General features: G+C 39.7%; 1 protein-coding gene across 9 annotated transcripts in view; it reads left to right on the top strand.

Annotated features, from left to right (window-relative positions):
- Positions 1–27,345, top strand: part of dysf (dysferlin, limb girdle muscular dystrophy 2B (autosomal recessive)) — a 110,565-nt gene that overhangs the window by 57,013 nt on the left and 26,207 nt on the right. For 6 of the 9 annotated variants that reach the window (XM_037546330.1, XM_017709930.2, XM_037546331.1 and 3 more), the window contains 10 exons: positions 2,079–2,260; positions 2,383–2,523; positions 3,470–3,499; positions 4,203–4,238; positions 4,331–4,372; positions 6,919–7,020; positions 7,177–7,338; positions 10,183–10,348; positions 10,436–10,509; positions 20,012–20,071. In XM_037546330.1, the coding sequence (XP_037402227.1) occupies positions 2,079–2,260; positions 2,383–2,523; positions 3,470–3,499; positions 4,203–4,238; positions 4,331–4,372; positions 6,919–7,020; positions 7,177–7,338; positions 10,183–10,348; positions 10,436–10,509; positions 20,012–20,071 (995 nt within the window). The remainder of the gene's footprint in view (positions 1–2,078; positions 2,261–2,382; positions 2,524–3,469; positions 3,500–4,202; positions 4,239–4,330; positions 4,373–6,918; positions 7,021–7,176; positions 7,339–10,182; positions 10,349–10,435; positions 10,510–20,011; positions 20,072–27,345) is intronic. The other 3 variants (XM_017709933.1, XM_017709931.2, XM_017709932.2) reach the window with 1 other exon arrangement.

Genomic DNA, 27,345 nt, shown 5'->3' with positions numbered 1-27,345 from the left:
TAAAGTCTTGAGATTCAAACTTCTGACCATTCATTCACTCAAAATGGCCATGAAACTATGCAATTCTGTGAACCAGTTTTGAGTCTAATGAGGAAGAAATTGATGATTGTGAATGTTGAAAATGTGCGACTCATATACTACATGCTTTACATTTACGGCATTTTGGCTGATGCTCTTATCCAGAACGACTTACAATTTGATCATTTTACACAAGTAGGCGAAGGTAGTGTTAGGAATCTTGCCCAAGGACTCTTATTGGTGTAGTGTAGGGTGCTTACCCTACAGTAGAGACTAGGGATTGGACCCTAGTCTGCAGTGTAGAAGGCAGAGGTGTTAACCACTACACTACATCAACCACTTTAGTACTAATCTGTTTACTTGAGGATTGCATTGGCTACTTTTTTCCCAGGCATCCTTCTACATTTTTGAGAGTATAAGAATTGTACACTGCTTGGACAACCAAACACTACTCTGTTGACAAATGACATACAAGACGCATTAGCGGCGCCTCTGTTTTTTTCTCTCTGTCGTCTGAGTGGACAGCAGCGCTCTCCAGAGACTTGCGTGTTTAAGTTTTACACGTGGGCGGCCGTCGCCACAGCATTGTCCAGTCCCACAATCCCCCTGGGCAGAGTGTTTATTTACTTGGGGCAACCCGATTAGCCCCTGCCTGTATTTATTTCCCATTGGCTCCTGGGTAACGACGCACACTCCACTTGGCTTATTTATCCCTCTGTTTATTTGAGCCAGTGCGTTTTGTGGGAAGGGGCATAAGACTGTGTGTGTGTGCGTGTGTGTGTGTGTGTGTGTGTGTGTGTGTGTGTGTGTGTGTGTGTGTGTGTGTGTGTGTTAATCAGAGCTGGGAAAAAGCAGGTCCGTCTTCCCCTCCCTAGTGAAACTATCCCATTGAGGCTGTTTTACGTGGACTGGAATAATAAACTTTTGAGACTCCCTCAAAAGTAAAAAAAATCCCTCCAATTTTAAACATTCCTTAGCAGTTGATGTCATTCTGTTTCGTTCCTGCTCCCTTCAGAATATATCAGTTAAACTCTTTGTTCCCAAGGGGGAACGAGAACAAATACATGCAAACATGCATGTGCACACACTGACGCACATGTACATGTGCACACGTACCTACATGCACTTGTGTGTGTAGGCGTTATATATAATGACCAAAGTTCAGATTTGTCAGTTTTCATGCACCATAACTCAGGGTATCTCTGGTTCTTTTCACTGCTGCAGTTGGCTCTGTATTCATCAATTCGTCACCCTTATTAAAGCATCAAATATAAAATGGAAATAATAGCACAATTGTTGGAGAATATTAGTGGGATATTATACTGAAACAGTGATGCATTTAGTTTATTTGATTGAAATGTGTACAGCATGTCCACAGGAAAAAAAAAATATTACATCAACATAGTTACTGCCTACAACACTAAGCTGAAAGACATTTTGATGTAATATATTTGAATGAGTACATGCAAAAACTACATCATGCAGTACCTTTTTTGTAAAAACAATTTTGATGTGTGGGTCGGTGCACACATACACATATATACATACACACACCTATATATATACACACGTATATATATATATATGTATATATATATATATATATATATATATATATATATAAATATATATATATATATATAAATATATAAATATATATATAGATATACACACACACACACACACACACATATATAAATATATATATATATATATATATATATATATATATATATATATGTGTGTGTGTGTACACTAATCTTACTGTTGAGGGCATAAAGTATGTCCTGTAAATAAAATAACGTTACCACGTCCACTAATACTAAAATTCTTCTAAACTGAGTGGTCCTAACAAAATTGTGTTTCCCTACTGGCTCCCAGCGTTCCAGTCAGAACAACATATTGAGTGACAGCTGAACCCCAGCTTCTTTAAGATACTGCCATATGAAAGCTGCGTAGTGATTCATGGACACAGTGAGGATAGTCAAAAACATGACCTGCATATGGAGGTCATATGTCATTATATATGCATTATTTCTTACATTGACTTTTCTTTGTAGATCCCTACGCCATTGTATCTTTCCTGCACCAGAGCCAAAAGACAGTGATCATAAGGAACACCCTCAACCCCACCTGGGACCAGACCCTAATCTTCTATGAGGTGGAGATATTTGGAGATCCTAAAATAACTGAGAAGAATCCCCCGAACATTGTGGTGGAGTTGTATGATCAGGATACTTATGTGAGTGTACATCGTGGGTGTACATATGTGTATTTGTGTGTGTGTCCATATGAGTGTCTTTTAAACTGGTCTGAAACCATCTGAATGGCATTATTAATTACCATTGAAATTATACACTGTAGGGGGCAGATGAGTTTATGGGGCGCAGTATATGTCAGCCCTCCATGGTCTCCTCTCCTCGCCTGGCCTGGTACCCCATCCTGAAAAGTGGCAAAGCAGCTGGAGAACTCCTCGCAGCCTTTGAGCTGATCAGCAGAGAAAAGGTGAGAGCTATCATCATCATCAGGGACAAAAAGTGCAGTGTTTAAACCCATGAAAAGCTTTCACCATTCTTACGTGTGATAATAACCTGCTTACACTGGACTTAATATATATATTTTTAATGTAACTTACTCTGAAAATAAAACGGATTTGGAAGTGAGGAAGTGCTGTTAGAAGTGCTGTTAGAAGTGCTGATAACAAAGTCATTCCAGATCAAATGTGTATTACGTAGTCTTACTAGATTTGTTTGTAGACATGTTTGACCCAGCTGGACATTGAAACCTCTCTGTTCAAAAAGGTGTTTCTAGTCATGATGTCCACAGCTGACCCAGGGCACGATTTACACTGAGGGACATTTACATATTAGATCCTTCAGCCTTGCAAATTGTGCTCGGTTAATTGTTCATAGGTAGATGGTGCAGGACTACGTATTAATAACATTTGTTTTGGATAATGATTTGTTTAACTGTTGTAGAAATCTGGGTTTTGTCTGGCTGTTTGTCTGAATTCACTTTAATAGAGAATGATGTGTGTGTGTGTGTGTGTGTTTGTGTGTGTACTGTGTGTGTCCATGTGTCTGTATTGAGGGCGTCTGAGTCTCAGGAGATCACTCTGTGCTTTTTGATGAGTGCTTGTTCACATGTGAACAGGCTCCATTCCCAGCAGCTACAGGCTAATTTAATAACATCCCATGAAGTCACCGCCTTCAGTTGAGACTTATTAACTTTGTGGTCTCTCTTCTCTCCTTTTTATCTATCCTTCTGTCTGTCTGTCTGTCTGTCTGTCTTTCTGTCAATATATTTGTCTATCTGTCTTTTTATCTCTCTATGCATCTGCCTATCTGTGTCTGTCAATTTGTCTGTGTGCTGTCTGCCTATGTGCCTGGATACCCATGTGTCTGTCTATCTATCGATATCTGTCACTTTCACTGTCTATACAAACTTGCAGCCTGCGCTTCATCACATCCCTGGTCAAGAGGTTAGTGATGTTTCTACTCTTTGCTTACTCAGACACTCTCTCACACACTCACTCAAACACACGCACTCGCTCTCTCTCCCTCACACACACACCCACACACACAATTCTTTTCTTCTGCGCTCTTGAACACTGGCCCTCACTGTTCTCCAAGTCAAGCATGACAGAGAAATTGGATAGAGCTGCTGTAAGTGGTAAAAACATCACTGTACCTGGATCAGTCTGACTGGCCCTGCATCAATCCTGGATCAGAGTAACTGGCCCTGTATCAGTGCTGGACGAGTTTAAGAGCCTGTCTGAGGCTGGAATTGTCTCCCTGCAGTGTGTGTGTGTAGTGTAGGCTGCCGGCAGGCTGATTGCAGATGCCAGTGTGCTGTTAGAGTGCCAGAAGCTCCACCTAGTCCAGACTGCCCACCTGGCACCAGTTATAGCAGCATAATCAGAGGGAAATTAAATCAGAGTGCATGCTTAGAGCAAGGGCCAGCCCACCCACACCAGTGCGCACACACACACACGCACGCACGCACGCACACACACACACACACACAAACACAAACATATATACCATATATACAGCACTTTTGTATTAGTCATTTTGTTTGTATTCATTGTATATAATATGTGCTAAATACTGTGCACATACTGTATTCAGTACTGTGTAATATACTCTATTTGTATATGATGCTCTTTTTCTCTTCATTTCCAGGGAGAACTTCTCTCACATTCTCACATCATGGATGAGGTAAGTAATAAGTGATGCAAATAAAATAATATACTTGATTGCTGGCTTGATGCTTCATATTCACTGTTGTTTTATCATTTTCTCTCTTCAAGCTTGTGTTTCCAGGGATCCTCTCTGAGAGTTTGCAACAATGGGTATGACTCACACATACACGCACACACACATACTGGAAAACTGAATGCTGAGCCATGCTTGTTATTACAGGCTTAAAACACAATACAGTTTACAAACTAACACAAATCATTTACCACATTAACTCCAAATAATTACACATATAGTAGTCTCAGTACCAGATGCTTTGTTTCTGGTTTGGTGACAGTGAATTTTAACTTTGGAACTGATTAAACTGGTCTGATGGATGTCATTGCTTTCAGTCCTGTTTTATTTCATTTGCACTTTCATAGGACGCCACTTTTACCACAAACCAGTTTACGAAATTTCTGCACTGATAGATTTGCCCTCGTCAACTGTAAGATCTATTATTGTAAAACGGAAGTGTCTGGGAGCATCAACAGCTCAGCCACAAAGTAGTAGACCATGCAGACTCACAGGGCTTCCAGGTACTGAAGTTCATAGCATGGAAAAATTGTCTATATTCTGTTGCATCACTCACTACAGACTTCTAAACTGACTCTGTAAGCAATTTTAGTACAAGAACTGAGCATCAGGAGTTTCATGAAATGGATTTCCTTGGCTGAGCATCTGCACTCAAGCCTTAGATCACTACATGCAATGCCAAGGAGCAACTGGAGTGGTGTAAAGCCACTGATGAATTAGAACATCAGTTGTGCACCAGGCCTTCTCATCTAATATCAGTACCTGGCCTCACAAATGCTCTTGAGGCTTAATGTGCACAAATTATCAGACACATTTAAAAATCTTGCAGAAAGCCTTCCCAGAAGAGTGAAGAGTAACCAGCTCCATATTAATGCCCATGATTTTGGAACAGGCACATATCAGTATGATGGTCAGGTGTCACAATGTCCGCATACTTTTGGCCATGTGTTATGTATGCAGAAACACTGCAAAGTTGTTGTCTAGGGAAAAAGGGAAATTGAACTTGAGAATCTGTAGGAGTTTGTTATCTTCTGACCTCAAACTTCAACATCTACCACAGATGTTTACTCACTGTTGTTGTTGTTTGTATTGTAAGCATCATTCTTTAAAGTGGTGAGCCACTGAAGATAAAGTTCAGTCTTGCAAGTCAAGAATTTGGAATGAAGCTAAGATAACTATGTATCTTGCCGCCTACAACATGTATGTATTACAGTGACATAAATATGCTGTGTGTTTTGGGTGTTTTATTATTTTACAGTCAAGGGCTGGATTCTGCCAGGAAATTGCCAAAATGTTTATATTTCAGCACTATTATATTCATGGAGTACGTTTATTTGTATTGTCATGCTTACAAAACTGTAAAATTTTGGTGGCATTCCTTTTTAAGCCGCAGTGATTACACACTCCCACAGCAAGGGTGTGACACTCAGCTGGGAGTTGACGGTCAGCTCAGAAATGGGTCTTTTCTTTAAAGCAGTTAATGATGTTAGTGGTTTACAGTAGGCTGTAGTCTAGGCCTGTCAGTAAGCACTGAAATATGATGAAGGCTAAATTCGGTCTTGAGTGGGTTGAGTCCCCTACAGTTTTAGTGCTCTTTGATGTGTTGAAGCATAGTTTTCCACCCAGCTTTCCCTTTAGGATCACCTTTAGGATCACCATCAGGATCACCTTACATACATGTGAACTTGAGTTGTCCTAAAAGGCCGTTCTCAGAGGATAAATGGTGGAAATAAAACAAGCTGCCATTAAGCTGTGGAGCAACTGGTCCTCCTTAGGCATGTGGACATGCAGCATACACTCATGACAAATACATTTATTTGGTATTTATGGCATGTGTTAAAGAAAGCTTGTGTTCTTGAGTCGCTATATTGCAGTCAGTCATGGGGCTTCCATTTTCCGCTTTACTTGCTCTTTGGCTTTGCTTTGAAAACTAGCCACTGTGTTATGGGTAATTAGAACCAATTCCAAGATATTACTGATGATGAGATGCATTCCCACTGTTTCATAGAGAGAGTTTTGATTAATCATGTCATACAACTTACCCGCTTACATCATGTTTGTAAATAAAACGTGGATGGTATATATGCTAAGTTTAAATAGGCCTTGTGTCATAGTGTGGGGAAACGTCTCTTTTAATAAAGGAATTGGGGAATGTTTTAAAAGACACTCCTTTAAATCTGTGACTGAGTTTAATGAAAGTCAGACATTACATAGTGTACTGTTAAAGGTCTGAGGCATATCGCAAAATGTGCTTCCACACAATGTGCCATTGTGTTTAACAGTGGTGCCTATTCACCAATGGGAACGATGCAATCCTGCTAATAATCATTGTTTCAGTTTGTGGCATCTCTGCCAACCACAACAGATATTTGAAATTACACTGCTTGACTGATTTTTCTTGCTATTTGGGACTGAAAAGTACATTTTTTCCACAACCATTTCCAAATGTGGCTTCACACATCTGCAGTAATGTTCTAGTAATGTACAAGTAAGAAATGAAAAAGTGAGGTGTAAAAATGCATTATTTCATTGTTTCTATCCATCTCATGTATGGTAAGCATGATTTTTGATGAACGAAATGTTAAGTTCTTCATTTGATTATGTTTTGTTTTCTGATTGGTAGCCAGAAGACTCTGACTTGCCCTACCCTCCACCCCAGAGAGAGCCTAACATCTTTATGGTGCCACAGGGCATTAAACCTGTCCTACAGCGCACTGCTATTGAGGTTAGCCCTACATAAAGACTAATAATGATACTACAGTTAATAACATTGTTACAAATGTGTAAAACAGAATAGACCATAATAATGATGAGTATTGTAAATCTACTACGGATGCTAGGCTTGGTTCTACAGTACTGTCTTTGCCTTTTGATTTGACAGATCCTGGCATGGGGAGTGCGTAATCTGAAGAGTTTCCAGCTGGCCAGTGTGACCTCCCCCAGCCTGCAGGTGGAGTGTGGCGGCCGTGTGGTGCAATCTTGCGTCATCCGCAACACCAAGAAGAACCCCAACTTTGACGTCAACATACTCTTCATTGATGTGGTACGTTGTAGCAAGAGTGTAGGAGTGATTTGGAAGCTGAGGGGGATCTTAATGGTATGAGAGGTTAAGCTAGTTATAGTAGTAATGGGTAGAATTCAAGCAACTACTTAACAACAAATTATTCATTAACTAATTTATTGACACATTTGTTACAAGCAAATTATATGGCTGCAAAACAAACAAACTACAGTGTATACAAATGTTGTTTAATCAAGCTAAATGTTACACTGTCAGTTAAAAAAGGGTGCTGTACAGGTACTTTTGTTCACTATGGAACAAACAATATGTACCTTTAAATGAACAACAGGGTCCTTAAGGCCCAATGTGTACCTTAAAGCTGTTTTAAAGATACACTGTACTGACTTGGCAGAGGGAGGTGGATATTTGTAGGTGCATATATTTACTAAGTGCAAATATTTAAATTGGAATAATCATGTTTTTATGCAAGAAACATATACATCTCTGCTACAAATGAACACTTGAACTTAGTTTGAACCTGCCATTCATGTGCATTTCCACCAAAAACGGCTAAAAGTGATTACAAGAGGGTTAGTTGTACCACTAGAAAGGTCTGGTGAATTAGTGCAAAAGGAAGCTAATTCAGTATAATTCTATGTTGCAAGGACCATATGTATTTTCCAACCATACTGCATTATATTTTATCTATCTATAAGGCAGACAGACAGATCAGTTGATACACACACACACACACACACCAAATTAACCAACCCTAAATGCCAATTTCATTAATATGCTTATAAAAAAACCAAAATACTAATAAAGTAGAAGAAAATCCCTGATTTCTAAAGAGTCACTGAGCTCCATCTCCTGCTCTGTGCTGAAGACCTGTCTGTGTCTTAAGCCACCCACAGCTTGGGAATTGAAGCTGCCAGCCTCCTGTAGTTTGCTCTTCTGAGTGATATATTGATGGAGCATCACATGGCAGATACCATATGACTGTGCAGCTCCTCTAATGGGCTAAAGGTGGCTCAGTTGAAACGCTGTGTAACAACTAACCCCGCAGTGTGGCTGTACTTTAGCCTAGCTAGTACTGACTGTGGGCCTGTCGCATGCGTCAAAATGGTGCTCTGTTGTAGGCAACAATATTATGATTATTGTAATATAAGGTTGGATTTTGTGACAAACAGCTCAGTATTCGAAAATAAAATTGTGATAAAAAAATACTCACATGCCCTAAAAACACTCTTTGACACAGAGGTCCTCAAAATGCTTAGAAATTGTAGAATTTTGTGGGAGACTAGGAAATGTGGTAATGTGGGTGAAAGCAGATGCTGCTTGACCTTGTGTAGAAACATAAAACGTCTGTGTTAAATTGTGCCCCACATGAGGTTGCTCCCCGTGCTCCCCTACTACCCTGTGACAGTTTAGTACCTTTCTTCTGAGGGTGTCATCAAATAACTGCAGATTTTTGTTCATGCACGTCACCGCTATAAATGATAAAACACTGCATTGATATTAAAGGAGCAAATTCTAGGCCATTTCCATGTCCAGTGTAGGGAGCAATAGTTGTTGACATAAAAAGGTTCTAAAGTTCATGCTAGAGGTCCTTACATTACATACATTATTCTCTGCTGAAATAACATAGCAGTCTTGCTCATTGGGCTTACAGGGAAGTAACTTCACCAAACACCATTTATTCCTAGTCAACACAAAGCAAGAATCAAACCACAGAATGGCTATTTTTGGTATTTTGCTGCCCAGCAGTTGCCGTCAAACTGATAGCTCTGCCATCTCTGTAAGCTCCAAGAATTTGCACAGTGTTAAAGTGATAGGTTGCTTTGCAACTGTTTAGATTGACTTCATTCTGTGAACGACTTCATTAGTGATTGTTCTGCCTTATTTAGGCTATTCATTAATATGTGTGCCCACTCCCACACACAACACTGAAAATTAGTTCTGGATTGCAAGATATTGTACCGGGTCCCGTTGGTCCAGCGGGAATCTGTGGGAATGCAGATCTCTAGATCATGCTATCCTGACTTTTATTCAAGATTTTTATTTGAAACTGAGGCAGCAGCTTCCGGTGAGCCATCACTTTGTGTAAACAAGCAACACATGAAAACAATAAAAGGACAAACCATAGATGTAAAAACATTACAGAGCTCCTATGTCCATGTTTAAACTCAGGCTTACTGCAGCCTCAATTCCAATGAATTATTTTATCAGATCACCAGTGCTATTTAAGGCTTTCTCTTTTTTGTGGACCCAGCATTTTGTTCTGTTTTCATGAAAATTGAAAGTTAACTAATTTTCTTGCCATTTTACAGCAAAAACAACTAAGTTGTGAAGAAACTATGTATCTTAACATTGGTATTTGTTACTGCATTGGTTTTCTTGCAAAAGTGACAACAAACCGCAGCAATGTCAGCAGAATTGTCTGCGTGTTGCCGTCATGGCTGTAATGACTGCCACAACAGCAATGCAGTGCACCAAGGAAGTGCAACCCATAATTAGTTAACTCTAAATGGCCTGAATTGTTCTCAGTCAGATGTCACATTGGAAAGAGTTGAACAAAAGCATGCTGGCTAGAAATGCTGACATTTCAATGCCAGTTAGTGGTAGCTCAATGCCAAGCATGAGCCAGTGGCTCACCACGTCATCATTTATTTGGTCAGTCGTGCTGAGTGTTGTGGTGTTGAGACGAGCTTCTCTGTAATCATATATGAAATGGAGAAAAAAGCAGTGTTGAACTCAAGACGTTGGTTTTCCTTCTTCTCTCTGCCGTCTGTGTTAAATGCTCTTAACCAACCCTTCTTCTCCCTCTTTTTACCACCTTTGCCCTTGCGTGTGTCCCTGCTCCCCGTGGCCCTCTGCGGACCCCAGCGACTACCCAGAGAGGAGCTGTACATGCCTCCATTGCTGATCAAAGTGATAGACAACAGGCAGTTTGGCAGAAAGCCAGTGGTGGGCCAGTGCACCATCCGCTCACTGGAGGAATTCCGATGCCAACAAGAGAGCCTGGAGGCAGAAACTCCAGATGAGGAGTTTGGTGAGAAGAATAGAGAAGATTAGTGTGCAAATAGATACAAAAAGTACAAGCACATGTGATTTGACGTCATATGTTCGTCCTTCACAGATGAGGTTGCTCAAACACCTAGAGATGATGTTCTGATTGACATAGATGACAAGGAGCCTCTCATTCCCGGACAGGTAGGGTTTTCATGAGTTTATAATGTCAACGTTTTGCTAAAGATTCTTGTGTAAGAATCTTGAGTGTATGCAGCATTGATGCCTGACTGTTTTCAGAAGAGGGGAGTAAAATTTGGGGAGAGAATATGGAGCTGAGTTCCAAGGAATTTTGGTTTTAATTAATATTTTTCTCATATTTTAGCCCAAAACACCTTTTGTAAATGCAAGAGTGCACAATCATAGTCATCAGTACTATTGATCTTATCCCTATATTTAAGAAACTACATTGCTTTAACTAGCTAGCAGGTCAGCATACATAGCAAGCTAATTCCTTAGATTAACATCAGTAAATGATAATTAGTTGTTTTCAATTTGCTACTCTCTGCAAGATACTGAAATTGCTGCCAGTGCAGTGCTACATTCATTATACTATGTGAGTCTTTTTCTTATGAGTTGTCTTGGCTGCTACTTGGTGGCTGTGGGGTCACAGCTTGGGTTTCTCTGGTTTCCCTTTGGACACATACAGAAAGTAAGTGAGAAATGATCTTATGAGTGCCTTTGCACACAGTGCCCTAATTGACACGTTAAACCTCTAAACACTGGGTCTTCTGGGGGAGTTTCTTGCTGTCGTCATAATGGTGGAACCTATGCCTCACTGCTGTCATCGTCATGGTGACCGCACCCTGTCTATAAAAAGATATGTGTTCTGATCACTGGCCAGCCTTTTACCCTGGTATGGCTCTATGGGAGAGGGGGCACTGTGTCTGTGTCAAAGAGCAAGCAATGGTGCATGAGGAAGAATAATGCCTGTTTCAGTTATAATGGAGTTGTTTATATGTGCCATAGGACATGATCTGCTGTGCTCTGGTGGAACTTTCCATGCTCCACTCACAAATATGCTCTTTTGTAGCTACTGTTGCTAGGTTGGACGAGAGAGTGTTGACAACAAAATCTCCACACAACTGCAAAAAGTAAATTGAAAGTGAATTATTTATTTCAAATTGTATTTATTTTGTATGTATGTGAAAAGTCACAGTTAGGACAGATTAGTGCCATAGTCACTATGGTTCACTCATGAACTCATTTACTGTTACTATATAGTCAGCTGGCTGGAGAATAACCATAGAAAAGGTTTGAGCAAGGTTGAGAATTTGAGCAACACAGTACCGTAGCTGACACACTGTGTAGTGCACTGTTTGTGTAATAGGGAGGTGTTTTGTATTTTTAGGACTAAACATCTTGATTGATAGGCTTAGCAGCTAATTTGACATTGCTACCTAAGCCACCATTTGTCTCTCTGTCATTGTGATGGTTAATATAGCTCATCATTTTTTAATATAATGTTGGTAAATATGACAAGAGTGAAAATGAAAGTTAACAAATCCCTTTGAGTGATAAAAGCCATGTTTCAATAGATAGTGCTGAAGGCTTTGATTTTAACTTAGCTTGCTAGCATTGTTAAAACAGCTGGTGAACTTTAAGCTTTGCCTATCAGTCAGATGTTAAACCTTAATGACATATCCAAGACCTGATCTATCCTAGATGGGAACCCTCAGAGCCTTCTAATCCTTCAGACAAGGCCTAATAATTCCTTAGAATCTAAATCATTCCTGAAATTTTCTCCTTCATTTTTATTATTCAATGGAATTATTATTATATTTAAACTCTGCAAGTATTACAGAAGTACTGTTGTTTTAGTGGTAAGTTTCAGGAATTGGTTTTCTCCATGGTTTCTAAGTAGATATAACTAAGTGAGCTCTCCTATTGATTAGGACTTCAAGATCTGAAGAGAAGTCCTAACATTTTAGATTAGCTATCAGCATAATTATGATTTCCAATACCTTCACTCTATGCCTACTGAGTATGAGTGGTAGCCTAATCAGTGAGTTGTTAGAAATGGAAAACAGCAGCAGCTCTTTAACGGAGCTCACTACTTAGAGTCATTGTGAAGGTGCTACAAAGTAAAATATATAGTCATATGTCTGTCACAAGCTTAGAGCAAAACATAAGATGTGTTTCGGAAACTTCAAATGGCTGTCATTAATCTAGAATGGCCAAAAATATTAATGTGAACTGACATGCAATGGACTGGCGACCTGCCCAGGGTGTATCCTGCTTTCCGCCTGATGACCACTGGGATAGGCTCCAGCACCCCCCCCCCCCCCCCCCCCCCCCCTTAGCTTAACACTAACAAACTACTAGAATTCCATAGGGATGCTAACAGAAGCTAACATTATCGTTTGTTTGGACCATGTTTTGAAATTCATGGCTCGAACTGAAGGCCTGCCACTGATAATCACAGTTCACCACTGATCTATCCTTAAAGTATGACTTTTATGTGCAATACAGGCCATTACTAGGTTGAATGGCATTTGGCAAATGTTCTGTAAAGCTCATCCAACTGTTGTAGCTGCTGTTGTAGCAAAAGTGGCTCCAAAAGAAGGCAGAAGGGATCAGGTAATAGGTCTGAAATGTGTGAAATGTAGAGTTGTGTACAGTTGGGTTGGAATCTGTAAAGACGATGTTTGGCAGTATCGTTGATGGTGGGGATTTTTGCTCTATAAAGTAAAGTAATTATTAGGGATTATTTGTGGTACATGATGAAATGATGGATACTCATGTGGAAATGTTGTTTAGAAGCCAATTCTATGTTTGTGACTCTAGCAAAAGACAGTGACCAATTTTGCCTGGAAAAGAGCCCAGCTTTTAATGAAGCCTCCTATAGTGTTTGTCAATTCCCTGCCATGACTACAGACTAAAAATACCCCCTCTCCAAAAAAATAACATCATAAAAATTATCAAGAGGGATCATAAAAAATGGAAAATTGTTTCCATGTCTCAGCTGTGACCTTTCAGCCTTTTATTTGTTTAGTCACTGAAATAAACAAATGAGAACAGTGTAATGAATTTGGGATTGAACTCGGTTCCCTTAGCAACATATTGTAGTCATAGAGTGAGTTTATTTACATTATTGACCTTCCAGCCAGGCTGGCTCTGCCCTACATAGATGTCATCTGTTCTGTTGTCTATGGAGAGGAAAGAGGAATACTGAACGTCTGTTCTTTCAGGCTTATTTCCACACTCAGTGCTCATTAAGGGACATTAATGAGGTTCATTTGGTCTCCATGTCTTACCTCCTCCATTGATCTAATCAGAGAACAAGCTTTGATTTGATTTCATAGCACATATAACATCTTGAATTTATCATTTTGCTTTGGAATGTTGAGCCAAAGGTCTCATGTAGGACATAGCAGCACTCTCTGTAATAATGACAATAGACAGTCGATGCCAGCTGTGATCTAGAACCCAAAAAGCCACACACTTTGATTACCCTCTAAACTCCCAAGACAATATGGTTACAATTATTTGACATATCTGATTGCTTTATGTTCTGGTAGTATTAGCACCATCATTACATACACCAGTTGCGGTTGAACTGGGATCAGATGAATGCTAAGAAGGAAGACCGCACTTTTGACTAAGCAAACGTTTTGCTAAATACACAGTAAATACCCTTTCCAGTCCCCCCTTCTGATTTCAGCTGGCTTGTGACCACAGCACAATGGGTTTTATTTAGAACTCTGCATTTGTATGGAGGAACATTTTTCTTTCATTTGTTTTCTGGCTCGCCTTGTCAAAGGACGGCCATCAAATGGCTCGTTCGGGTCTGAATAAATAAAATGGGACCACAACCACAGCCATCCATGTGAAAATCCACTCATGGTTCTCATCTCTGTCCATCAGAAATGTTCTGGGAGCAAAGAAGATCTAGGGGGTGGAGTGTTGGTGGTGGCGGTGGTGTTCTCTCCACGATACACGTTTTGCAGATTTATTTCAATGAAACATGCTTTGTGTGCTCAGTGGATGTGTTCCTTTGAATACAATATGAAATATTATGCTGTCACTACCAGTTCTACTTATAATCTGAGTAAAATTCCAGTAGTTTTGATGATTAATTGAGTAATGAAATTTTGTTAAAGGCCAAACAATAAAAATGGACTTAACTGAACACTAACACGTATGCATAGCTTTTCAGAGAAACTTATTTATATTATTAAAAAAACTATTAAGGCACATTCATATTATGAAAAGTGCCAAAAATGTACAAATGGCTGTTCCATACTATTTATTTTATTAATGTAAAAGAGACCAGAAAGATCATTTAAGGTTACGTTTCATAATAACTGGTCCCTATAAATAGCAACTGAACCTTAACCTAATAGTTTGTTACTGACTGTGCTGCCATTTTTACTTTTAACCATCTTCTTTATAACATACAAATATTTATAGTGCTGTAAATGCTTTTCATAAAGATGTTTTATGTAAGTGCAACAATAAGATCTATCTTTCTAAATATAGAAGAAGGTTGCAACTTATGATGTTTGAAAATAATTGATAGTGATATAGTAATAAATAAATACTCCTCTCCAAAAAACTGAATGTAGACAATTAATTCAAAATTATAATGAATGTAGTACGTTTTTAGGCAACTAAATCAATGCTTTTTTTATAATGTTTTATTTGGATTATGAGTATTATTAATCAAAATTAACAAGCTATAATTAATGATTAGGTAAATGGTTCATAATTATACCATTTATTAATGCAAATGTGACTATTATATGATTATTAACAGTCAGTAACAAACTATTAGATCAGTTGCTGTTACTGTTTATCATTATTGTCATTATTATAAGTGTTACCGAATTAAAATTTTGCATTATATTATGTAAACTGGCTGTTAATCACTGCTTGTTCATAGAGAATGTACATTTTAATCCATGATTTTTCAGTTTAGTTTAATCAGATAATTATGATATCCTTAATCATTATGTGTTCTTCAAGTGTTCATGTCATTGCATATTGTGGGCATTTTTTTTATTTGCAAGCTTGTCCATGGCCCTGTGCATGTCCAAGTATCGTGAAGCCACAGTCTCTGAGCTTGCTTGTGTTAGGCTAAGGTTTTGCCACACAATAGCAGGACTTCTTGCTAAGAGCAGCATTGCTTTTGTCAGGTCAGTCAGATCGATGTCTAACATGGTTTCAGGGATCTATCCCAAAATCACAGAATACTGAGGCAAATTCCTGGATTGCATTCTCACATGACTCTTGGCTTTCGAGTGGAATCCTGGGTCCGAACACGAGCCTGTCAGGAAATAAGGGGGAGCTAGAAAAGCCAGAGAGCAAAATCTGATCCTGGTCTACTAAGCTACTGTTTGGAGCCTCCTTGGCCGAGAGAGGCCTGAGACTCTGGCTTGTGTTGTCTCAGTGGTAATGCTACTGCCTTTAGGGTAACCCTTCAATGCAAGTTCTTGATCCTGTATGTGCAAACCATACAATGCCCTTTGCTGTGTCATACCTGTTTTAGAGAACGGGAGATGCTCATGTGTGCTAGCTTGATTTATTTTTTCATTTTTTTCACACTGATGGTCTTTGACTGACAGTTCATAAGAGGACTGTCACATTCCATAAATCAGTGAACGTTTTTGTACGAGCTATGTTAAGGGTCATGTCTAACTCAAATTTGGATTTACAAAGTTATACCAGCCAAACATCAGAGCAGAGATCCAAAAAACTCAGCACTCTGAATTATTTCCACATCTATGAATTCTTTGTGTTTTATGCTTTGGGGGCAGAGAGCAGTACAGAGAGCTGGGCTACACTCCCTAGTGCATTAAATGAAACTTGAGACCCATCATCTCCCCAAAGACTCCAGCTTTGGCTCCAGCTAAGAACCCCAAACTGGGGTCTCGTATTCCAGTGAAAAACGCACTCTGGTAAAGAGGACCATGTTTGTCACTCAGTGCAGGTTTTGATGAGGCCAAAGACAACATCTTGAGGGGAAAGTTAACACGCCTTCAGTGGCTTTATAGATTTGCTGTGGTCTTGTGGACTGAGTTAAAGAACCAGCTTCAGAAATAGGGTGCTAAAGGCGGGGACCTGTGTCGAGGGGCTTTGAGGAGGTTTCTGAGAGAGGACTTGAGGGAGACCTACCGGGCATTCTGGTGGTGTTTGGTTTCACCACACACCGCTCCTTGGTGGATTTGCCTGGAGGGCTTTAGGTGGCAAGGCTACGCGTACTATCATGCATGAAAAAGGTGATCCAGCTCCCTCAGGTCTATGTTATATTCCAAGTGTGCTGTAATTCTCCATAATGCAACTGCCCCATGCTAGAGGACAACAGCAAACAAATGGGCCTGGTCCTAATTAGCTGTTCCTCCGAGTGCCTGCGTAAAACGGTCTCTGTTGTTGTGTATATATAATGCCCTGGCACTATGTTGCAGAAGGCGCTGCGAGGGTTCAGGCCTCTCTCTGATGTGGTGAGTCGTTGTCGTGGGCAACTGCGCCCCCCCCACTCCTGCTTGCTCACCACAGGCGCCACAAGAAACCCTCCCAACCCCCCAAGCTTGAGGTCGACTCTAGGGGAAAAGGGAGCATGCGCTGACAGACCTCTGCAAACAGGTTCTGAAACACTCCCCTAAAACGGGCCCGAGGGCTTGGATTCGGACAACTGTGGCTTCTTGTCTGATCAGCTTTGTGACATTTTATTGCTTCGGCGTCCTTATATAGTGTAAAAAACAAAGCCGTCCCCGTGCGACCTGAGAAGATGTTGCTCGTTTAGAGAAAAGATTGAAGAAATGTTGATGTGGATTCTGACATTTGTGTTTATTAACCTCTTTAGGCAGCTCTTGATGTCTGTCACCTACCACATAACCTCAGTTTAACTTTTGCGGTGTAAGGCTAACTTTATTTCATATGGTTTCAGAACATTCAGTGTAAATGACACAGCTTTAAGCAAAACGATGCTGTTGTAGCACTTTTCTTCCACAATGTCTTATTGCCCACACCATCTGACTATGATTGAGGAGAGATTATGATGATAGTCTGGGATTGGTGTATATGCAAGCATTTCTGTCAGGAAGATTAGCTTGCTAGGCATACCGCACAGCCTAATTGGTTTGGCGCTGGCTATGTTTGGTTGGTGTTTAGTGGCAACCTGGAACGTACGCATCTCTGAGGATGATTCAGCCTCATGACCTAAGTTATACAAAATTAAATAAACTACTTTAATCCCAGTCTCAACCTTTGACCCTCGAAGTACAAAACCACTGACAATTCAACATGCTATCTGTCTTCAGCGTAACTAGCTCTTGCCACCAGTTATGTTTATTCTGTGAGAAGCAGAGATGTTCACTTTTCTAGTCTTGAGTCACTGGAATCTTGGTTTAGTCTTATTAGCTTCACACATCACATAGAACCAAAGTAAATTCCCACTAAAACCTGTCTGGTTTGACACTGATTCAAATAAGGAGCCTTTTATTATGGACAACCTTCAGTCTGAAGGACAGAACTAAAGCGATTTATGCAGTAATCGCAGAGTTTAAAGACAAGAAGTGAAACAACTTGAAACAGCTGGTTAGTCTAGCTAGCATAATAGGTAATCCAGTTGAAGTTTTAGTACGTTTTAAAAGAGTGTAATCTATAAATTAATAAGACTTCAGTTGGTATAGCTGACAACTTGCTAGTAGTGTTGCCTTTTTACTTTAAACACTGCATTTCTTGCATGTAGCGCTCATTCTGTCCATCAAACTGAAGGTTCTTCTATTGTGAAAGGCTTATTATTTGAACTTGATGTGAAAGGCATTGCAGTAATAGCTGCACATGACTGTAGCTAAACTGACAGGCAAAGTCATTGTTTTAAAACATGTTTTGTTCATTTACCACATTACAATGATCAGTCTTAGTTTAACCAATTTAGTTTGTATATTTTTTTCTCTGAATGAGTCTTAAGTCTCAGGTCTGGAATGGCCAAGGCCCACCAGCAGGCCCAAAGTTTCACTTCTATAACCTAAGAATAGCTGTCCCAGTAGTTACTCAGTAATCAGCCTTAGTATGTAATAAGCCTGGGACTTTAAGGGGTTAAGGGTGAGTTCAAGTCCAGTCACAAGTCAGACAAAAGTCGACTGAAGCGCGTCTCAAGTCTGCATCACTGACTCGAGTCTCCATCACTGACGAAGAGTGTTTTAATGTTAACTGTCTTTAAATGACCTTTGAAATTATATTATGTAAAATCTTAAATCTTGTTTGAATGTTTTATTGCATACAGTGCACAAAAGAAACACTTCTGTTGTTGTCTTTTGCACTGAAGACATACTTTATTTCTATAGATTTCAGACTCCCAAGAGGACAGTCTTCAGGCTTTCATTATTTTCCCATTGTTTATCTCAGAAGATGGATTTTGCGGCTACTCATTTATGATGGGTTTGGCACTTTTATGCAAACATACTCGCAAGGACAACAATGGTTTAATTTAGTGTTAAAGGGTACTATAGTGCAGTGTCTGCATGTGTGTATGCGTTGTGTCTGTGTCTAATTAGCTTTAGTGCCTACATTGTTGCATTAACTATACGCGCTGTGTCTTCTCCATCTGTTCGAGTTATTATTGGAGAAGGCACACTCTAAAGCCCCATCGTGTAAAAGTGACTGGCACATCCTTCATCAAGAAATGACATTGTATGGGTCAGGCATTCATAATGATTTATTCAAATGTTGAAAATACAGTCTAGTCTGAGCTCAAAAGACTGGAATTGGAATGCTTAAGGATGCCATCTGTGCTTCATTCACACTCTATACTGAGTCTTTGTCTGTGAGTTTTCTAGTCTGCTCTGTGCAGAATAACGTCATACACCGCCCTGCTGTGCTAATACGTTCTCACTTTATCATCCCATTTTTGTTACTGTCAGAATCACCCAGAAAGCAGTGACATTGTAGTTGGCTTGTTTGCTTGCTATTATTATGTCTCAATCAAGTTGGTGCTCTAAGGTAAGGCTGATGGTTAAAATACAGTCCTGAGCAAAAGTCAGAGACCCCACTCCATTTATTTAATTAGTAATTATCCTTGGATGGACAGAAGCTTCTGTCTGGCTCTTCAAAACTTTTTTCCTCTCTCTCACAGATGAAATATTTCTACTGTTTATCTGGTTGTGACCGTTTTAGTGGTCTACCCGGTCTTGTACATTTTTAGGAGTCACATTTTCTCTGTGTCCTTTACAAGTTCTTTGAGTTCCACTTTCAGAAACTCATCCAAGAGAATCTGAATTATGGGTGGTCTCTGAATTTGCACAGTGCTTTATATTTTTATTGTAGCCAGTCATAAGTCTGAGGTTTCATAAGCAGTGATATACTGGAGAAAAAAGGTGCTTTGAATATACTTTCAAATCAAATGTGTTTGTTTACATGAATAAAATGTGTTGAATCAATATATATATAGCCGTTGTGGTGATGCAACTGATTGACAAGTTTGAAGAAAAATTCAAAGCACCATTTTTAAGGGATCTGTTTAAGGGGTCCAGTAAATAATTTGGGGTTGAATATCTCAGGCTTATGCTATGGGGCCCCATGCAATTGCATTGCCAGTACTTAAGCCACTGAGGATCATCTTATGAGAGTGGAGCAGTGCTTTCTTCAGAATGTCTCAGGTGTTGACTGATGAGATGCTAACCTCCATGCCTCTGGTTTATAGCTGGCAGACGGCACCAGTTCTGTTATTATTAACCTCTCTACTTCTCGCTCCAGCCTCCAAGTACGTATACATATATAATCTGACCGCACCTGTTTCTTACCCTCTTTTTGAACTTACCCCACTTGTCCACTTGTTGGTTTTTTTAGCATCTTCCTTCCGTCCTGTAGCACATCAGTCATTTTATCGTGCTTACATAAAATTCTTAGGAAATAACTTGATATTTTTAAAGTATGTGCAAAAACTGACGTCTTCTTACAGGACTTGAATGATGGTGAAGATGCTGAAAAGCCGATGGTATATTTGTTTATCACGTGTGGTACTTCCTCTGTGTAGCCCTGCATGTGTGCATGTTCTAAGTGTGGTGTATGCATTTCTGTAGCACAAAATGAAATCACTATACCCAACGCACCACGTAGATTTCCTGTATTGCCTTATCCAGTAACTGTTAAGCTTGAAAATCAAGCATTAGTACAGCATTCCCTTATTTAATAAGGAAATATTAAGAAATAAGACACCTCTAGTGCTTTGACGTAACATGATTATATAAAGAAAGTAAAAGGCGCAATGAAGAAAAAAACTTTTTTAAAACTTGGTTTCAGTGAATTGTTTAATTGAATTGAATAAATAATAAATTAAAAGCAATTCATTGGTTATGCTACCACTTTGTGACTGTGCCATTTTGATCATAAAGGTGTAAAAATATTCAAATTAAGTAAATATTACTTTTAAAGCCTTCCAGAAGAATGTTGTCCTCCCAGTTCTAAGTGATCATTTCCATCAAACGGATCAGGTTAAAGAAAGACTATATATATATATATATATATATATATATATATATATATATATATATATATATATTATATACTGTAATTCTTCGTGGCATACTTTCAACAAGGTGTTGGAAACATTACTCAGAGAATTTGGTTGGTTATTTGAGTTACTGTTGACTTTCTATCATCTCGAACCAGTCTGTCCATCCTCCTCTGACCTCTCAGATCAACAAGGCATTTTTGTCCACATGACTGCCGCTCACTGGATATTTTCTCTTTTTCAGACCATTCTCTGTAAACCCTAGAGATGGCTGTGTGTGAAAATCCCAGTAGATCAGCAGTTTCTGAAATACTCAGACCAGCCCGTCTGGCACCAACAACCACGCCACGTTCAAAGTCATTTAAATCACCTTTCTTCCCCTTTCTGATGCTCGGTCTGCACTTCAGTCTTGACTGAATGCATTGAATACATGCCTAAATGCATTGAGTTGCGGCCATGTGATTGGCTGATTAGCTATTTGTGTTAACAAGCAATTGAACAGGTGTACCTAATAAAGTGGCCGGGGTGTGTGTGCGTGTGTGTGTGTGTGTGTGTGTGTGTGGTTTTGCTGATAGTCTTGAAGTCTGTTCCTGAGCCAGGTCAGCCCTACAATATGCAGACTTTTTTCATTGAAATGCATGTTTATATCACACTCCAAGTGCAGCACTCAGTGTCTCTTCAAGCCAAGATTTGGAGGTTTCTCTTTTTGCAAACAAAGATATTTATTTTATTAGAAAATATTCAAACCAGATGATCAAAAACCCAAATTTTCTCTCTAACTAGAGCCAAAGTAAATAGGGCCGTTAAAAGATTCCCGGTGTATATCCCCCACAGCCAAATGTTAGGAACAGATGAAGGGGTTGGGATTGGGCTGCATTCAGTCAGACTTCCACTAATGAAATTTTCAAGCTCTGGATTTTACATGAGCTCAGGGACAGCACTTTTGTCCTGAGTTGCCGGTTGCCCTAAGTGGATCAAACTGCTCGTTATGTAGTAGTTTGCGATTGGTAGGCTAGCCCCTGTTCTTTCCCTGTACAGTCCTAATAAAGCAATAAGCCACTCAAGCCTGTGTGTTTCAGTGATTTTGCCATGGTTAATTGGAGTAAATAATTCACTATTAATAATAATTGCAATAAACAATTTTATCTCAAGCTATGTGACAAAATGTGACTAAGCCTTCTCTTTGCACCATAAACGTCAAAACTGCTAGAGTCGCTGTAGGATTCTAGTGTTCCAGTAGTATGTTAGCACTAAGATAATGGCAGTTCACATGAACATACTTTTTTCTTGTATACAGCAGTTTTACAATGGCTCCTTCATAGAAAAAAGAGCCCTGACATTGAGCTGCTGCTTTCCATTTCTAACAATTGACCAAACGCATTGGTGAGGTGAACACTTACTCACAGTGAGTGACATATCTATGACTTCCAGTAGGCCTAGAGTAATTGGTCACGCCCATTGTACATCAAAACGTGATTCATTGATTCTTCTGTCAGCTTCTAATTATTTTGATTGTTTATCAGACCTCCAGCTCCCGAGGTTCTGCCCAGACAGAGAGCTTGCTTGGCTGTATCTACCTAGATACCACAGAGGAAAATAGTTTGATTGGATCATTTTCCATTGGGTGATTCAAGACGGTCACCCTTTTGTCCCCAAAATGTTATAATGAATTAAAGTATTATTACAAAACTTTGAGAGTTTAAATACAGCAATCATGGTGATTCTATTAAATTCATTTTCAAAATTTCACAGAAATCATCAGGCCTGCTCTGACTTCTGCATAGTGTGCACAGTTGCCTATAAGTCATTGCGTTTACTCATGACTGACCCAGTCAGTGAAATGTGTGCCCAGTGATGCACAACTGTGCACCACTAATACCATGAATTCTGAATTGGATCACAACAGAGAGTCTAACTTATCCAACCAATTTGGTTATATTTATAAAACTTGATTTTTTTTGTATCTGATGTGGCAGGTCCTATTTCATAATCCTTACATCCAGTGCCAGCAGGCATCGCAATCATTTGATACTGCTTCATGATGACTGTCAAACGCAGAAGCCCATTTTACCAAGATGCAGTCATTACGGAACGTAAAACATTACTGACCGCTTACAAGCTAAGCCTCCAGACATTCCTCAGCGCAAAAAGCATTTCAGTGACTTTTCCATTTCTCGCCTTTATAGTTGACATCCAAAACAACTTCAGAAGTTTGAGGGCAAAAAAAAGGCCAGAGTTGTGGTTGCTCATAAAACGGAATGTTGGTTCATGGCTGAATTTTCTTTTGACTGCACAATTATGCTAAAGGTTATTTAAAGCATCCCCCCTTGGTTGTAGTGAAAAATGCTTGTAGCATTGAGTTAGTGTGTAACCCAGACCAGAGGGTTCATTTTATATTCTTTTCTGTTGTTTTTTTACTTCTGCCTTATACTTAATGTCAGGTTGGCCCAAATCATACCTGGAAAGTATGCTTTGAAAAATGTATTATATATGGTTTACTGACTATAAGCTTCAAGTGCTATTCAAGAACCCAAGCCCAAACCCCTGTCTCCATGCTTACAAAAAAAGATAGTAGATTGAGTTAAAAGGAGACTGGGAGAAATGTTCCATGTCTGGAATTCAACCTGTACCAGAGCCTTGACCGATTTTTCACCGACCTCTGTCGCAAATTCCTCAGGCCTTTTTGGAAATTGTTTATGTTCTTGAGTGACATGTCAGTCAAAATGTCTGGAATGCCTGTACAGTATATTCAAAACATTCTTTACATTGAAGCTCTATAGATTTACTGCTGACCTCTGCCCAATTTTCATGTGTTATTCTTCTTTATTTCCCTAAACTGACCTGAAGTTAATGACATCCCTTTGCTTGGTTAGACACAGTCCTTGCTTGTTACATGTTCTGTTGTATGCTCTTAAAAACACAAGTGCTAAAAGAATTCTTTGGAGAGATGCCAGAAAGGAACCACCGTTTCATTTTTTAAACATTTAAGTGCCAACCAAATTCTAGAATAGATTCCTGACCATTTTAAGAGTAAAGGGCTTATTCATCACTGTTTCCAACAAAGCATTCAATCATAAAACCAGTGGAAATAGCTATTGCATGTTGCTGTCTCTTTAACATGAACACAGATCCAAGACATAACATTTTTTGAATACGAATAGTGATATGGAATAGGTCTTTACACAGCCAAACCCTGCCACCTGGTTTTTGTGTCACCCTATTTGTTTGAGATGTTGAAGAAAGTTGTTAGTGGTAGATATTGAAAGAGTCAACAATAAGAAATAAGAATAACGGAGTTATAAGAATAACTGAGTATGACTTTAGTTCTGTCTGTTGAATGACATTCAGGTGAGGATGCTGAGATGTCCTCAGTCACTTGTTTAGCCCTTGCATGGCTATTAAACAGATACAAGCACAGACAGCAGGTTAGCTTATAGGTTTAGCTGATTCCTATTAGACTCCCATAACTTCTTTGAGATGTTCATTGTAAAAAATATATATATAAAAATTAAATATCAAAGTATCTTAAATATAATTTGTAATAAAGCTCACTGTAGTTATTCTGTTTCTTTCAGAAGTCCCCTACATTACAGCCGTAAAGTGAAATGGTGGCCGCTGTGGGGTTTAGAAGGTTAAGAAACAGCCTAGCCTCTAGCATACAATCTATAGCATGTGACTGTTTACCATGTATGCTTTACCCTATATTTAGAAAAGAATAGAAAGCCAGCCCATTGGCTTTTTTATCATAAGTCAGTATCTTTTCTGGTCTTTTCTAAGTACAGGGAAGCACATCTAAATTATTTTCTGTGGTCAGTGACCATACACTACAAATGCAGCAGATATATATTAGGTTGAGAAACCCTACAGTGTTCTTTTAAATAACCACCCAGTGAAAGATTCTTAGGGAATCAAAAGTGGTACTAAATGACCATTTTGGTACCTTTTATTATTAAGAGTGTTGCATTTAATTGAGGCATGGAGAGCGGTACCGGCCGCTTTTAACAAGTTTTGCATGAATGAATTCCTGGAGGGGCTCTGTTTTCCCTCTGACTGTGCCGACCACCGTGTATCGACATTAGGCAGTGCGCCCCTTTCATGCCCATGTATGAAGTGTCCATGCCAGCATGCAGTTGGCATACAAAGTCTGGCCCTGCCATCCTGTCTGGTACTGTATTATTCCCCTGCCTGAGAAAGTGTAGATGGCAGGCAGCCATAACTACGGTGAAACCCTCAATGGAAGGGCTCGTTGATAGATTTTATTGAGTGCACACACATACGCCCTCATGTCTCCTGTCCACTCTGGTGCAATAACGTTTGTAATAACACCACTAAGTCCCAGACACATGGGCCCTCATTATACACATCTACGCCTGTAAAATAATAAAGTACTTAATATAAACACACCCCTACACTGACAGTGATGGAAATATGGCTGTCCCCACTGTCAGGTAAAGAGAGAATACTCATGGTGGCATAATGAAAAGCGCTATTCAGGCACTGGTCACAGCCTCGCCTGCTCAGCCTAACTGGCTCTGATAGCAGCTTCAATCCTGCACAATACAGCCAGTCTCATTTGCCATGTGTGTTGCCACTGGGTAGACATGGCGGCTGGCAGCGGAACCCTTGACAACCTCTCTGCCCCAAAAGCCCATGCTTATTCTCTCTTTTTCTCTCTGTGATTGTGGTCTCTGGATGTTCCCCAGTGTTCACTGAAGCATCATTTGTCTCTGTCCTTCATTTGTTCATACTTTTGTGTGTTTTATTTTAACATACTTTATTTTTTTTCCTTCTCTCCCCTTTATTTGTATCCCTTGTTCGCCTGATTGTGGAGGGCGGCTCTAAATTTCTGCCAAACTTTGGAGCTCAGAAACTGGGCACAGTGTTCTGGTACCGCAGAATGTGTGGGGAACTGAGATGAAGGCCTAGTTTTCTCATAGATATGCACAAGCATACACACAAATAAAGGCCTTAAGGCCCTGTCTAAGTCAAACATTACAATGACCTACAGCAGTGGTGTTGAGTTCTGGTCCTGGAGATTTGGGGCCCAGCATAGTTTGGTGATTTACCTGCTTAAAAGTACCTAATTCAACTTAGAAACCCATTACCAGGCTTAGAAGTTTGTTGCCGAAGAAAATCACCTTACGGCCTCTAGTTTTTGTTTGCTACTATATGATGCAAATAATGTTTGTGTCATTCATATAATGAATGCACAGCTGCATCCATGCGAATTATGTATGCAGATATATTTCCACATCTTTAAAGTACAGTGTTACAAGTTGGTTGCATTTTTTTATTGTCTGTTTCTTAGTAAGGGCTTCTTGACAGCTCAACATCTATTCAGACTCATAGTGTTGGGTTGCCGTCTCACAGTGGAAGGATGGACTGACACACTTGTGGATTTTTTTCAGACCTTAAGCAAGAGGGGAGCTTTTTTTTCTCTTCTCCCTCAAAGATGATCTGAAAGTGGTGGTTTTGGTGGTCTGTCAAATCTTGTATGATTGTTCCAATTTTCTCTCTATCTTTTCATAAGTTTTGTCTTGCTTATGCAAGTGGATTATGTTATAAGTAATTTCCTGAAATAATTGAAGGGTGGCCTCTGACTCTTACACAGTACTGTATGGTGGTAGCATTAGTATTCTTTTTATTCATTTGGCTAATATTCTGAAAAAACGTTAATAAAAGATTCAAGTCTCTTGATGTGAGCATCATCTTGTGGGTGATCTAGAATAAATCATGAGGAATTACACACACACACAGATACACACTTATACACACACACACACACACACATATATATATAAAACCACACTTCATGCAGTAGACCTGCAGTTATACAAACACACACACACCCTCTATACAGCAATGTATCACTTATAACAAAGTGTGCTTAAAACTGAACATGCAGAGCCTCAGTTCACACATGTCCATTCACACACACTCACTGGCATCAGAGTGGCACGTTGGGCACTATAACACACTGCCATCAGCCCCGTGTCTAGCCACCATAACACGTGCCACACAGCCATGCGCCTTAACCGCAGAGAGGGAGAAAGATTCCAACATTCCTCTCCCACTACTGTTTTTTCCTCCCTCTTTGCAGTTGAAAAATAACAGTGAAAAGAGTGCTGGATTCAGCATCCCCCTGTAGAACATGCCAGAGTCGTGCTTCTGGAAGCTGGAGAGAGTGTGTGTGGGGGTGGACAGAGGGGTGTGTGTGTGTGTGTGTGTGTGTGTGTGTGTGTGTGTGTATGTATGAGATTGTGGCAAGAGACAAAATCTCACATACACTGAATCTCCCTCTCATATAGACACACATTCACACATACTGTGCCATGTTGGGTCATCCTGTCGTTTTCTCACTCTTTCTCACACACACACACACCACGTTATTCGTTTCAGCAGTGTCTCTGTTGAAGGTCAAAGGCAATTGGATAATCTGTTGAGTTAACTATAGCTCTGGATGATGGCTCCCCTGGCTCTGTTTGAAGTTCAAATGCACTTTTGTTTCTCGTTTAGTGGCAGCG

This window comes from Pygocentrus nattereri, chromosome 2 (genome assembly GCF_015220715.1).
Source record: "Pygocentrus nattereri isolate fPygNat1 chromosome 2, fPygNat1.pri, whole genome shotgun sequence".
Taxonomy (NCBI): domain Eukaryota; kingdom Metazoa; phylum Chordata; class Actinopteri; order Characiformes; family Serrasalmidae; genus Pygocentrus; species Pygocentrus nattereri.
This window is presented reverse-complemented; position numbering and strand designations above follow the sequence as displayed.